Source organism: Aulonocara stuartgranti (genome assembly GCF_965226115.1).
Source record: "Aulonocara stuartgranti genome assembly, chromosome: 23".
NCBI classification, from domain to species: domain Eukaryota; kingdom Metazoa; phylum Chordata; class Actinopteri; order Cichliformes; family Cichlidae; genus Aulonocara; species Aulonocara stuartgranti.
The window spans coordinates 24893494-24908577 of NC_138958.1; the positions used below are offsets into that span (position 1 = coordinate 24893494).

At 41.9% G+C, this 15084-nt stretch overlaps 1 protein-coding gene across 1 annotated transcript in view; it reads right to left on the reverse strand.

The window, feature by feature from the left end:
• Positions 1-2282: 2282 nt before the first annotated feature.
• LOC309701450 (uncharacterized protein) overlaps positions 2283-15084 on the reverse strand; it is a 35597-nt gene continuing 22795 nt past the window's right edge. The window contains exons 21-54 of the mRNA XM_082525660.1: positions 14962-15006; positions 14760-14858; positions 14614-14667; positions 14394-14501; positions 14218-14271; positions 14034-14132; positions 11811-11864; positions 11629-11727; positions 11444-11497; positions 11289-11342; positions 11148-11201; positions 10916-10969; positions 10758-10802; positions 9668-9766; positions 9452-9559; positions 9217-9270; positions 8858-8911; positions 8506-8559; positions 8345-8398; positions 8132-8239; positions 7577-7630; positions 7443-7496; positions 7190-7351; positions 7005-7112; positions 6775-6882; positions 6269-6322; positions 6083-6190; positions 5069-5230; positions 4935-4988; positions 4740-4847; positions 3716-4070; positions 3435-3625; positions 3102-3344; positions 2283-3025 (exon numbers count right to left, since the gene is read on the reverse strand). Coding sequence (XP_082381786.1) covers positions 2879-3025; positions 3102-3344; positions 3435-3625; positions 3716-4070; positions 4740-4847; positions 4935-4988; positions 5069-5230; positions 6083-6190; positions 6269-6322; positions 6775-6882; positions 7005-7112; positions 7190-7351; positions 7443-7496; positions 7577-7630; positions 8132-8239; positions 8345-8398; positions 8506-8559; positions 8858-8911; positions 9217-9270; positions 9452-9559; positions 9668-9766; positions 10758-10802; positions 10916-10969; positions 11148-11201; positions 11289-11342; positions 11444-11497; positions 11629-11727; positions 11811-11864; positions 14034-14132; positions 14218-14271; positions 14394-14501; positions 14614-14667; positions 14760-14858; positions 14962-15006 — 3312 coding nt within the window. The 3' untranslated portion in view covers positions 2283-2878. The remainder of the gene's footprint in view (positions 3026-3101; positions 3345-3434; positions 3626-3715; positions 4071-4739; positions 4848-4934; positions 4989-5068; positions 5231-6082; positions 6191-6268; positions 6323-6774; positions 6883-7004; positions 7113-7189; positions 7352-7442; positions 7497-7576; positions 7631-8131; positions 8240-8344; positions 8399-8505; positions 8560-8857; positions 8912-9216; positions 9271-9451; positions 9560-9667; positions 9767-10757; positions 10803-10915; positions 10970-11147; positions 11202-11288; positions 11343-11443; positions 11498-11628; positions 11728-11810; positions 11865-14033; positions 14133-14217; positions 14272-14393; positions 14502-14613; positions 14668-14759; positions 14859-14961; positions 15007-15084) is intronic.

Sequence of the window (15084 nt, forward strand, 5' to 3'; positions counted from 1 at the left end):
AGTGTGCTTTAAGTGTTTTTTAGAGGGGCGTCAGTGAGGTGGGGTTGGAGGGTGCACAGGAAGGAAAAGGTGTAGCTGGGAAATCTCATCGAGGCTCCTCAGCGAACAAGAGGACACCCCAGTCAGGATCTGGGCGCCGCTGCCAAGTCATCTCAGGGTCGCAGACTGCAGCGGCCGTCGTTTCGGTGAAGCAGGCACAGAAAGCCTTGCAGAGAAAACCCCAAAATGTAAACATGCATGTGAGCGGGAGGGCGTGGAAAGAGGAGAAGGAGCCTTGGTGCTCATGTGCAGTGTTTCCTCAGGAGATGAGGAATGACTTCCTCTCTGAGATTAGCAGAAGACTGCACAGTTTCTGGGGACAAGCACTTCCACATGCCCGTTTATAATAATAACACTATTGATATGCATTCATACAGTGCTCATTTAGCGCTCCATCAGGGTGATAGACATGAATTGTTTTCATGTTATACTGATTTGCCTTAGTTATAATATTCAAACATCTATCACACCCTCCTAGCTTCACTTTTTATTTAGTGCCATCAGCCAAAAGTTAAGTCCAAAGCTTAAATTTCCAAACCCTGCATGCTGACAGTGTCTCTATGTTCACATCTGCATGCTCATAGAAACTGTTTCATGACACAAAATATAATTTTTTAAGACGCTATTCTCTACAGGCAACCCCGGTAATGTGCTAACAGCCAGTAATTCCCCACTCCAACCGAAGAAGGCCGTCCCTCCCTGAGCCTTTTTCTGCTGGATGTTTCTTCCTGTTAAAAAGGAGTTTTTCCTTCCCACTGTCACCAAGTGCTTTCTCATAGCTGGGTTTTTTATTGGTGGGGTTTCCTCTATGTTTTTGTAGCGTCTTTACAATACAAAGCGCCATGTGGTGACTGCTGTTGTGATTTGGTGCTATAAGTAAAAATGAATTGAAACAAATTGAATTGCAACCAATTTTACTCAGTGACAGCTGGTTGTTGACCAGTCTCCTGGCCAGCATGACCCAAGGGAGCAAATCAGAGATGAATAAAGGTATGCAAATGGAGAAACATAAATTTTGGTTTGTCAGATTGTCAGAAATGCACAGACTACATGCAGACCACATGCTCTTATATGCATACTCAGTCCTTAAGTTTTAGCTCCTGCATTAGCATGACAGGCAGGATAAAACCCACCAGTGACAGATACACAGCATAGCCATTCTTGATATTTTAAGAAAATCAATTAAATGCAAATAAAAATGATCTTTATTTACATATTTTAAGAATATGTATAAACATATAAGATATAAGCTCATTGCAATGAGGTAATATGCTCAACGTGGTCTTAAAAACGGTACAATAAATGAATAAGAGTTGTTCATGTCTTTGATTTGTAAAGCAGTGAGGGATTCATTTGTTAAATTACTCCTGCTGAATTTTACTTGCAGAAATAACGTACATCTAAGGTGCAAAGTGGATAAACTCGAGCTGCATTTACAGCAAAGGTTCTTTGCAGCAAACTGATGGAAACGTGTGCATAGCCACACTTGTCAATCTGGCTCCGTACAACTTTCCACACTTCAAATGAAAATAGCAGGGCCCGACTAAAAATGACCACCTCGACAGATGTGCAGCGAGCTCGGGCAGCAGGAAATGGCGAGAGTGTCACGTCTTTCAGCAAGCGAGGAGAGGAGAGGTCGACCCAGAAACATATGCTGCCTGACCTTTGGCTTTTTCTTCCTGTAAGGACGCCTTCCCGCTCCCTCTCTTTCCGGCTGTCTTTTTTTAAAAAGTGTTGCCATTGGAAAAATATTTAGTCAGATTAATAAGTATACACTTATATTGGATTTGTAATTTTTTTAAAATATATATTTATATAATGGAGGATCTATAAAACAAAATCATCAGCATTTATTTACCCAAGCCACCTGGGTTGTTGTGCTCAGATGTTGAAATCTAAAGCACTGGCTCCCTCTAGTGGTGAGATAGTGGGTTTTTGAGTTGGGTAGAATGGAGGGCCATGAGGGCCAAAATAAATTAACTAAATATACAAGCAATTCATTAAATGTAATTATTTATTAAAATTGTAATTAAATAACTGTATCAAATGTTGTAAATGAAATACATTGATATTAAGTATTAACATATTTAATTAATCACTTCTAGTTCAAATGAATTAATTAAAATTGATTAATAATCTAATATATGTATTAATTTCATTTTGGCACTCGTGACCCTGCATAATTTCAATCAAAATGAACGTTTATTCACCTTTTCTCGCTTTGGTTTTGAGGAGGAGCAGAGTCAGTCCAAAGAAAGACATTTTATTCAAACATCCATAGTCAACAATAAACAAATAATTTGCCATTTACAGTCATTCCTCGCATTTACAGTCGTGTTAAAAAGGAGATACAAATGGTTTCCGCTAAATGAGTTTCTGCACAAAACTTAATAATTTAGTTCAAACATACTTTTCAATGAAAATTAAAAACTACTGTTAACTCTCTCTCTCTCTGTCTCTCTATCCTGGCCTTTGGATGTGCATGTACTGAAAAAAAAAGCCATAAAAATGAAAAGGTTTGAATGCTTTTATTCACTGTAAACCTTCACTTCTTATGTTAACTCGTCTGCAAAGACTTTTCCACAGTTCATGCAAGGTTACATTCCATCTAAACTGCAGAGAACTTGTCTAGAGTTCGGTGAATTTATCGACGAGGTGAATAAATTATATCCTAGCGGTTGCGAAGCTCTCGTTCGCTGTGCTTCAGCAACTTCTGTGAAACATCTGGCCTTCGTCTTTCTCCCAGAAAAAGAAGTCCCCCCTTCCCTGTCCTGTTCCCTATAATCCCTGATGATGATGTTACTCAGTTTCAGTCAACCCTGTGCTGGGGATTCTTGTTTTATGAGAAGCACACAGGGCCGATGTCCAGGCCAAACTCCTGATCAGCTTGTCCGATGTCCATGGGGGCCAAGTCCATGATAGGCAGCCTGGTTGAAGTTTGAGTCCTGTACTCAATCACCGTCCGACCCCATGCGCCATTTGATTTCTAAGGACAACAACAGAAACATCAGTCAGTGTATTTTCCAGGAAAAACTAATTTAGTCATTTTATCGAAGACTCACCGAGCAGCCGTCCTCAATGACAGTATATCGTAGCGGGTTGGAGCCTTGGGCTCTCAGTTCTTGACCATTGAAGGCTCTGAGGACCAGTGCTTTCTTCAGATCCCCACTGTTCTCGTCGTTGTAAGCAACGCTGTTCCTGCAGTGGTAGGTGACGTTCTGGTGCGACTCTTTGGACAAAAGCTGTAGCAACTTCAGCTGCACGGCCACCGCGTTTGGTTGTTCCTCCTTGTTGCCGTAGCGGAACTGAAATCACACGTCATATGAACAGCTCAGTGATTTTTTTTAAGCAACTACACCATGCATGCCACTTCTAGAAAAGCATCCACTCCTTACCCTGGTGCCACCGTTCATGTCAGCCTCGAACCAGATGGGTTTGTTGTCATTGGGCCTTGATTTCGTCCACCAGGCTTTGCGGGGAATGTTGGGTGGGTTGGCAGAGATGCAGGTTTCACCAGTCTCCATATTGCAGAAGACCCTGATGGCATCTTTTACGCTTCCTTGGTTTGGATCAATCCAGTACTGACCTGTATGAGAAATACAAGCGCCATCACTGAAACTGTAGAAAAATCAAAATCTAATAACCAGTAAATGGTTGAAGAAGTGCAGATCCTGACCGCTGCTTTTCTGTGGGTAGCAGTTCTTGATGTCCTGGCAGGTTTTGGCAGGGTTCCTCTTGCTGCCGTCAGGACTGCGGAAGTTCTGCAGATTTCCACTGAGGCTCTTCAGCGTGGCGTGGATGCCGGTGTCTGCCCGCAGTGTGGCCGAGTTCTTGTTGGGAAGGGCTTCATCTTTGTTGAACTCGGGAAGCAGAGGAGGTTCGGCGGCCACAGCATCCTCAATGAATTCCACGGCTTCAGGAATTCCTTGTGCTTCGTAATCGACCAGGCCAGCAAAAAGGTCTTCAGAAAGTGAGGTGGGAGGTCCTGGGGATCCTGGAGGGCCAGGGGGGCCTGGTTCACCAGGTGGGCCCTGAATAATGAAAATGATTAATTACCTTTCTAGTTACTAAAATATAAAGCTATTTTTGATCCAAAGAGGATGATCTACTATGACTTTCTACCTCTTGAAATTTTATTGAGTATCTCTCTTTGACTTCTAACTTTAACTTTAGGTGTAAAGTATCACATTGCCATCCTAAAATATGATTCATTATGCTGTGACGATGAAAATCCATCCCACCGAATCTTTGGCGATTGGCAAACGTGAGTTTTCAGCTAATATTTTCATGCTTTTGTTGAGAAATCACAGGCTAAAAGCAACAAGTTTAAGCTCTGTCCAGAATGATGCTTTGTTTACAATGCAATTTAATTCAGTTTTATTTATATAGCTCCAAATCACATCTTTCCATCTTCTCAGTCGTGCCCCCGTGTCTGTCTGGCCTCCCCGTTTGTTCTGAACAAACAGCATTCACTGTAATTTTATCAGATGTATCCAATGTAATGCATGAACCAGAGAGAAAACCGTTGTACAAGCACATAAATGTATTTTGTACTGATAAAATAAGTGTGGTAAAGTGCTCAAAGTCTGACTGCGGAGTGCAGAAATGTTCCTGGAATATGTCACAATGGAAATTTTTGTACACGCTTGTTTCATCTATGCAGGAAAAAAAAATCACAGCTTCTTTCCCGCTTCTTTCACCTGTGCTCCGATATCTCCGCTGCTCCCTCTGCTTCCAGGAGGACCCATAGCTCCAGGGTGGCCAATGTTTCCTTCCTTACCTGGAGGACCGACCACTCCAGGAGGCCCCTGTGTGGATATCAGAAAAACATTTTCACAAGACGACAGGAAGAGAAATTATGTTTAGTTTTTAATGTGATTTTGATTATTGCTTACCCTCGGACCGCTTGGTCCAACGACTCCTATAGCTCCTGCGTCTCCTGTGGCACCCTAAAACACAAAGGAGTACATTAAAACTTCTAATTTCTTGTTTCCATGATGTAACCTTAATGTCCACACATCTTTCTTACTTCTGTTCCTTGCAGGCCTTGGAGCCCGGTGAATCCTCTGTGACCTTTCTGACCCCTCTCCCCAGGCTCTCCAGCAGCCCCTTTGTCCCCCTGTGGTCCTTGAGGGCCAACTTTTCCCCGTATTCCTGGCTGTCCTTGGGGTCCAGGAGGGCCTCTTTCACCCTAAAGTCAAAAGAGACGTAACAGTTGTGGATTTAAAGATGTAGCTCGAGTTTAATGCTGAACTTTAATCTGTTGCTTGCTGTTAAAAAAAAGAGAACTAAAAAAATTTATTGGCTAAAATATCTGATGGGAGATAACAGTGGGTACTCACAGTAAAATAAATAATATACTTTTATTTTGAAAATCAGCAAAAGAACAAAGTGTCTATGTTGGTGTCTGGGATTGTTGCCCATTACTATGTGTGTCCACATGAGAGTGAGAGTAGCTTTAAACTATGAATGGCAGCTGAGACACTGCAGCTGTAATGATTTGGCTTTAAACTGAGCTGGAATTACATATCTATCCAATACTGTATGGATAAATAAATAATTAACTCTCAACAGGATTACATTTGTGTACGTCCATTTCAAGGAGTCTTACAATCAGATTCAGCCATTTATCTGAAATGCAAGTGAAAACACATCAAAAGTATCCACCAATCAGAGACAGGAAGGAGATGACCAATCAGATAATGGCATTTAAATGAGCCATAACTCATTAACTGTCAGTTGTTCACACCTTTGTCAGTTACGCAGCTGTTAAAGTTGAAAGGCCTGATTTAGACTTCTGAGGGGACGTTTTGTGGAGCCTACAGCGTAAACATGAGAGGCTGACATCATTATCAGTATTACTAGGCTGCTGGATTACATGTTAATTACCACATGGCTGTGTCCTCGTGTTTTACATCTGGTACCATCCATGATTTAAAAAAAAAAAAAAAAGTTAGTAATTTATCCCTCTTTGTTGTGGTCATTTTTTTTTCAGAGACCTTCTAGTTTTTGTAGTCCTGGTTGATCTGTTTGTTAAACTCACATTTACACCCATTTGACCTGGACTGCCTGTTATTCCCACTGGACCCTCAGTACCTGGAGACCCTGGACCACCAGCCAGACCCTCTGGGCCAGGATTGCCCCTGTCACCCTACAAACAGGCCAGAGATTAGACCACACCAAGCCTCTAAAACAAACACACAGATACATTTTATACATTTTATCTTACCCTTTCTCCGACTAGGCCGTCCTTACCAGGAGGCCCCTCAGCTCCAACAATACCCTGAATAAACAAATGATATTAGAAACTTAAGATCTGAGAAAAACAAAACAAGAAATTGTTCACTTCTGATAAGAGGAAGGAAAAACCAGATCTGTGATATATAAGGCTGAGTCATCTACAAAAACTCACATGGCACTATGATTTCCAGGTGTTTAGCTGAATGTACTGATACTGAAAACAAATTTTATGTGCTGTCGTTGCTAAAGGCCACAAACCTGCAAGCCTGTAACTGACAGGTTAAAAGAAATGTGACAAAACTGCTGTCTTAATAAACTTTTAATAAGTTGGTGAATACTGAACAGTCAAAGAAATCTGCTTTTGAGCTACAGAAACATTCTAGTTATGTTTTCTAGACATAAACAGCACTTTATGAGAGTCACTTTAGATTGAAGCCTTAAACCGCTTAAATAAAAGTCAGATTTGATTTATACAGCTCCATCTCAAGGACAAACCTCGGGTCCAGGATCTCCTCTTGGCCCAGTGGCTCCTGGTAAACCGATACCCCCAGGAGGACCAGTGCTTCCCTGAGGTCCAGGTGCTCCTGCTTTTCCCGGTTGACCCTGAGCCACAAATAAACACAAACCTCCTCATCTAACTCTAACATAAAAAATGGCACTGCTGAGGAGCAAGTTGCCTTTGTGAGCGATAACAATAAAGAGGAAACATTAGCGGGAGCACTCACAGCAGGACCTGGCAGTCCCAGCAAGCCTCTCTCTCCCCTGACTCCGGGTTGGCCGACAATTCCTCGCTGCCCTGCAGCGCCAGCAGGTCCTGGAGGCCCATCAGGACCCTGACGGAGAAGCACCAGAGCTGATGAGCAACTGAAACATCTCTGAATTTGAACAACAACAAAAAACTTCATCTTACAGGAGGACCGTCCTCTCCAGATTCTCCTTTCTCTCCAGATCCGCCGGGTGGCCCTGGAGGTCCATGCTCGCCTTGACGTCCCTGACCTCCGTTCTCTCCTCGAATCCCGGGAGGACCCTGCTTTCCTGGAGCACCTATAGGCCCGTCTGCTCCAACTGCACCCTGAAATACAAACATAAAAGTGACTTAATAAAAGAAAACTGGATGTTTTTGTGCATCAGGTCTTCAAGGTTTGTTTTTATAAGGAACTCACAAGAGGACCAGGTGGACCAACTCCTCCAGGCAATCCAGGAAAACCGGGGGAGCCCTGTGGGAAGGAGACAAGTTTTACCTCAAATATGTTCATCACTGAGTTTTGGAGAGCCTTGTCTGGGTCAAAATACTCACCGTTGGACCCTTTGTTCCTCTGCCACCTTTCAGCCCGGTCACACCAACAGGTCCCTGAAAAACACAGACACAGGACAATTTTTCACGCGACCCATCTACTTCCTGTCAAGTTACTCATTAAGAGAAACGAAGGTCAAATGTAGCTCTCAAAATAAGTAAAGCATAACCAGAGACACTTTTTTCTCTCAGAATGTATGCCAATTACATCCAAGCGACATACGAAATGCATGCCAATCACCCTCATGGTCCAGTGACGCTTGCCTAAGAACAAATGCATGAGTGAAAACTTTCAAATAAATCCTTCAAAAAAGAGGGGTGGCTCCTTCACAGTGTTGTAAAAATGTGTTGAAAGTGTTGAAAAAGAGGCATTTTTCCTTTTCATATTAATTAAGATTTTTATTAGAGCCATTGAATATATGTGCACTGCTTTTGTACTTTTCAGACTGGAACATGTAAAACTAAAACTTTGTGATTAATTCTGCTTCACAGAAACTGTAAACCCACATTAATAAGGATTGTTTCAGATTTTATATATTAAAACATTTGGCAGCGTACCTGTTCTCCTGGTTTTCCAGCCACGCCCTGAGGTCCAGGTGATCCTGCTTCTCCCTTCAGACCTGTCTCACCTGTTTCACCTTTGACCCCAGGCTGACCATCAGGACCCTGGGAAAGAAAAAAAGAGATGAATCTCTCTTCAGTTACCTTCTAGTTTATTATTCTGTTAATCCTTCGGTGGTTTTGTGCGTCACACTGTAACAGGCCACTTACAGGAGGTCCAGGGAAGCCAGCAGCACCAGTTGGACCAGGCTCACCGGTAGATCCCTGTGAACATGGTCACACACACCAATACACACAATCAAGAAGAAATTACAGCATTGAAAAAAGTGAATATCAGCTCAAATAAATGTAAAATAAAATATTGTGCCTACAGCGATTCCTCTTGTTCCTCTGCGCCCTGTTGGTCCGGATGGGCCGGTTTCACCCTGAAATGAAATATTGTAAATATTTAAAAACAAAAATACATAACCAGTATTTATTAACAAGAGTTTATTTACATAAATACAAAGTCCTTAAAGCCCTCTAACAATATATTTTTTATCTAATGTTCACAAGTTATCATAAAATCATCACAAAATCACCTTACGGGACTTGAAGAGCTCTAAATCAGTTTTACAGAAACAGTGCAGGGTCACTGTTAATCATCTTGTAGCTGTGCTTTGTGATAAATCATTAAACTGAAACAAACACATTTCTGGGCTGAAAAACAGCTTTTATGCTTACCTTCACTCCGTTTGGTCCACTGGAACCAGCAGGTCCAATGGGACCAGGAAGCCCCTGGTGCAATGACATGAGGAAATATATTAGACATAATTTAGACATATATTAGTCTTTGCAGGCTGCAGGTAGTGAATTTTATTTTTATTTTTATTAGTAGACTATGATTTCATATGTTGTTTTTCACATTAACAATCTTGATTTTGTCTTTGCACAGTGGACTTGGAGAGAAATCATAAAGTAAACCAGCAGAATTTCGAGGGATTTATATTTGGATTTAATCACAAACTTGCTTCAGGTGAAGTGAAATATTTCGACACACAGTTTTTTCATCTGCAGTAAGGATCACGGTTATGGGGACTCACCCTCGCTCCATCAGCCCCCGCCTTTCCTTCTGGTCCTTTTTCTCCAGTAGCGCCCTGTTAGAACAAATCAGGTTCACTTAATGGTTTCTTAGTTTTCCCTCCTTTGGTTCTGATTATCCCCAATATCTCGAGGTCTCACAGTACCTTACATTTTGCTCCTCTTACAGTCATGCTATTGGTAAAGCTGCTGTCTTTTTCTTTGGAGATGGTGTAATGAATGTATTCTTTAACTTACAGCATCTCCCTTCGGGCCTGAAGATCCGGGTATGCCTCTTTCTCCTGGGATCCCCTGAAGTCCTGGACCTCCTGGCTCTCCAGCAGCACCCTTGGGTCCATGGCTACCCTAAAATGTGCAAAGTAAGCAGCAAGGCTTATTATAAACAATTTAATGCAAGCAATGAGTCTTTTTGTTGTTCAGGGTTAAGCATCAGTAGTTTTATGGTTACCATACCTTTAGCCCATCTGGTCCGGGTGCACCTGGACTACCTTTGGGTCCCTGCAGCCCATTGGGCCCAGTTTCACCTCTTTCTCCTGGAGAACCTCTCTCTCCCTGCAAGAACAACCAAAATCTAGTTGGTATTGCTTTCAGAACTGCACATGATTATTTGCAGCTAGCAGGTTTTTAATTCTATCCATCAAGTCTAACAGTCTGCAGTCCATGAACTAACCTCAGCTAACGCCAGCTAACAAAGTTAACTCGGTGGCGAGAAGACTTCAGTAATAGAAATCACACAGCAATAGTACATTCATGTAGTTGTAAAAAGCATGATAATATATCAAGTAATCCAAAGTATTCAGAATACGTTACTCACATTAAGTAACTTAACGGCCATGTATTCTGTAATCTGTAGCATTTTAAATGTAACCTTCCCAACACTGGATGTGCTTAGTGCTAACGTGCAACAGTTTTCCAATTTCATTGTACTATCGTACTAAGCATGACTGTGCAATGACAATAAAGAGTTATCTTTATAAGTTATCTTAAATAAATCTGTTTTGCTGCATGTTAATCTACAGGTTTTGACATTTTATAAAATACGAACAAGTTAAAAAAAAAAGAACATTTTGTATTAGCTGTTTTTTCACATATAATAATAATACATGCATCTTTTAATTAAGTTAATCCCATTTTATACAATTTTAGGATATATTTCCATTTATGTTCTAAAAATCCTTTCAGACTGGTTACCAAATCAAACCTTTTTAAAACTTTTGACATTTCAAGAAGAAACTCAACTACTAAATCATCAATAAGTTATGAAACTAATATTTGTTTTCTATTTTAGATCCTTAACTCTTACAGCTCATCATCATTAGCTGGAAACAAGTTCAACCGAAAAGAAAAGTAAAATTTATAACAATCATCAGACGATCAAAATCAATCAATGAAAACACAAAGGGATGCACCGAAATTCTTATTCATACGATGATTAGAGCTATGGGTGGGTTACAGAAAATGTTCATGTTTCAAGCTGGACTGTGATGATCTGAAGTTTCAGAACTGAGCAATAGAAAAGTGGAAATTGGACTAACGGACTTACTCTTGGTCCTGTAGCGCCAACTTCCCCAATCTCTCCTGCAAGGCCCTACAAAAAAAAAAAAAAACATTAAGCAGATTTTACATGCTGTATAGAAGTCCCTGCACAATTTATATTATGTGGGTTAACTTGAAAAATATTTTAAAATACCCGAGTCGTACCTTGTCACCTGGCTTTCCTGACTCTCCGGGTGGGCCTGGTGTTCCGGGCAAACCCTAAAAACACCCCAAACAGTTTTTATTTTATTTTATAATCATAAAAACAATAGAGAAGAACTTTAATCGTGGCCAATCTCCTTTTTTACCTGGTTAAATAAATAAAATAAAGAATTAAAAGTGAGATTGAGCTCCAGTGATAGGAACTAAATTCTTTGCGTTATGTGATGAAGAGTACCTGGAAGCCAAACACTCCCTGAGATCCCTGCTCTCCTCTCTTCCCTGCAGGACCCTGCAGGACAAACAAACACATTATATTAAAAACATAACTGTTTACATTATTAATAATGAGAAACTCTCAGCTGATACGGATGCTTACAGCTGGGCCAGGTGGGCCGGCGGCGCCTCTCTCTCCATCTTTTCCATTTGGTCCCTAGAGGACAGTAAAGAGCAGCATTTATCAGCATGTTTGTGCTTGAGATGAAGAGCGTGAAGCCTCAGCAGGAAGTATGAGCTGTATTTGTATCAACTTGCCCTTTGACCTGGAGCTCCTGGACTTCCAGCTTCTCCAGCCTTCCCAGCATCACCCTAAAAAACAACAGGGACCATCAATCAGCATATTTTGTGTTATTATGGAGCTTTTTTTGCATTTATTTTTACAAATATATTCATCTGGCTTCTCTCATTAGGCTTATCTAGCCACACTCATTCGTACTGACTAGGAAGCCCTTTGGTCCCGGCAGGCCCATCGGCCCAGCTGGGCCTCTGTTTCCAGTTGAACCAGCTGGGCCTTGTTTGCCGTCGTCTCCAGCGGATCCCTGAGAAGACAGAAACACATTTACTGCTGAGCATGTGTGTGCAAATCTACAAGTGGTGAAAGTTAATGCATTTGATTACATACCACCGGTCCTTGCTTCCCCTCTGCTCCCTGGGCACCTATGAGACCTGTGAGACCCTGTGAAGTAACACAAACAAGTCTTTTAAATGCTGAATGAAACAAGAGTTTCTGGTTAAGTTCAGGTGAGTTTGAGGTTTTTTTTCATCATCCTTTCTGACTCTATTGGGGACCATAATTTGCAAACTAAGTACTATATTTTAATAAATCAGACTTCAGATTTGTGTTTGATAGCATAAGCTCATCCGAAAAAGGTTACTGAAGTCATAGTAGAATAATTTCTTTCATACATGTTTACATAACTTGACTTATTTTTTAAGTAGAAAGGTCGCTCTCCAGTGGTCATAAGTAGGAATGCAGGTTTAAGGCTGCAAGGCCACATATTTTTTATATGCAGTTTTTTATATGCATTATAAAGACTCCAAGCAAAGCTAGCACTTCTTGTCACTAGCTAATTCTGCTATGCATGTTTATTTAAATACCAACTTAGAATCGCTCTTGAAGATTGCAGTTTAAAACAGAGTATGGCCATAAAATTCAGGCACATGCAAGTTTCTCAAGGATAATTTAATGAAGATGCAACACCTAAAGACCAACTAATTTCAGATTAACTTTAAGTCAGTTTGCTGTTGAAGCAGCCTGCAGTGCAGCAATCTGAATAGATGAATCTGTGCATTCCCTGACCAGTTGGCAAGCAGTTGCTGGAGTTTTGAACTTTGAACCATAATAAATAATGTATACTATATAATGACCCCGTGGGGAAATTACTTGTTTTTCTCTGCATTTGACCCATTCACTCAGTGGGCCGCCACTAAGCAGGCGGCCGGGGAGCAGCGTGTAGGGACAGTACCTTGCTCAGGGGTACCTCATGGTAGCTGTTCAGTGGATTCGAACCCCCGCCCTTCCGATCATGGGGCAACCATCCCTGCCCTTACTGAGCCATCCCTGCCCTTACTGAGCTATCCCTGCCCTAAATCACAATAAAGTGCCATAATAAACATTAATAAACAGAATAAATATGGATCATACGTGAGATTTTGGGTCATATAAAACAGAATTAAGAGGCAGTATAGAATAAAATGCGACTATTAGAGCAGAATAAAATCTTGTGCCTAATAAAAACTTAAAAGCAGTTTACACTCTGAAATCACAGGTTCTGGTTTAGCATTCTGTGATAGAGAAGATGCTGTGAGAAGGTTGAGAAGGATCAGTTATGATGCTGGGACCTCTGCTTTTGAAGGATTTGAAGGATTTCATGGCTGCTGAGGTCAGAAGTCTTTACTCTGAAGTTAAATATCACCATTTAACCATCCTTTTATTGTATTGCACAGTTGTTCAACACTGGTACCTTGTCTGGTCCAGCAGCTTTCTAGCCTGTGCACCCTCCTGTGGTTGGTGGCCTCAAAGAGTAAAAGGTGCCGAGGTAGGTATCTGGTAGGGCGGGGTCATTAAGGTCTAAGTGTACAGTGGGCCTGTTATGGGTAAAATGATTTGACAATTCTTTCCTGCTGCCCTGATGTCGAGGAGCAGGAGGCAAACACTTGCCAACTGCTCCTCGACATTGACCTTCAAAGTAAACGTTGTGCCTTATTGCTGCAGCCAACACATTTCCGAAAGCTCAATTTTTACTTTGAAAGTCAAGTTTCTACTTCTCCAGGTTGTGTTGCAACTTTTTCAAGTTTCACTATGACTCAAAGAATAGTTATCACATGTTTGCAGACAAATCGATATCTTCCATGTAAATAACAGGCAACCTGCTAACAACCAACCAGCACCGAATACCTCTTTGCAGCCAATATCATCAATCATTATTACCAATATAATTCTGGAATACACATTTTTTCCTGCGACTGGAGATTTTCAGGTACTCACTGACTGGCTTCTATGCTGCCATGACTTTGGCTTTTCAGCTTCACAGCAAATGTCATCAACCTGCAGCAACCACTTGCCAACCACTCAGAAGAGAATCATTTCCCTCATGAGCAGAGGTTGTCAGACGCTCACTTTTATATACAAAATCCTGCAAACATGAGCAAAAGGGCCCTGCGACAGACTGGCGACCTGTCCAGGGTGTACCCTGCCTCTTGCCCTATGACAGCTGGGATAGGCTCCTGCGCCCCCCGCGACCCTGAAAAGGATAAGCGGAAGCGAATGGATGGATGGATGGATGAGCAAAAGGATGAAATAAACCTTCTGCTCTAGGCAATGAATTACAACATGCGACTTTACCCGAGCTCCTGTCAAGCCCGACTCTCCGTTGCGTCCTGGATCTCCAGATAAACCTTTGGCGCCTGAAGATCCTGGCAGCCCTCTCTCGCCCTGGGCTCCCTGTTCAGAGAAAGTGTGAAATATTCAAAAATCACAGAAATGAATGTGACGAACCTGATGGCGAATTAGAGTCATAAATACTCACCTTTGGGCCTGGTAAACCGTCAGCACCAGGGAAACCCCTATTTCCTGGTGGTCCCTTTAACAAAGAAAAAGAAAGCTTTAGTCTGTCTTGTTTCCAGCGTGTAGTTTCGAGTTAAAAAAGGAATACATTAAATATATTATACATGACTGGACTGTGAATATTCTTGATGGACTCACTGTCTCTCCTGGGGATCCTGGAGGCCCGATGGATCCAGCATCGCCTCGGGGTCCACGCTTTCCATCTTCTCCCATGGGCCCTAAGGGACCTGGTGCACCATGGTCACCCTAACATAAATTCATACCCACTGAATCAGTTGACAAATCCTTAACCTAACCACCAAAATAACATCTAAGATGAACTTTTAGGGTCTTTATTTTGGGGTAGCTTTGGTCTTACCCGCTCTCCCTTCAATCCAGCCTCTCCCTTGAATCCAGGAGCTCCAACATCACCCTGAAGAAGAGTTTAAAACAGATATTTTAGGATAGAGAAATGAAGACTCACATGACAGGGAGAGAGAAAATTAAAAAAATGAGAGCTCATACCAGTTGGCCTTTTGCTCCAAGAGCTCCTGTTGAACCCTGGGGGCCGGGGGGGCCAGGGGGACCAACCATACCAGGTGGACCCTGGAGACCGGCTATACCCTGGTCAGGTGACAGAGCAGCAATAGATTAAATAAAGACCTTTATTGTAAGACATTTGTAGACAAAGATCAGCTGGTTAAAGAGCTTTGCTGCAATCACTTACCGCTGAGCCGCGGGGACCCAGAGCTCCATCCTGTCCTGACGCGCCCTGTTCAAAAACGAAAATATTAATTGGGAATGGTGGTAATGTGAGGCCAGAATGGGTCTACAGCTATTTTAGCAACAA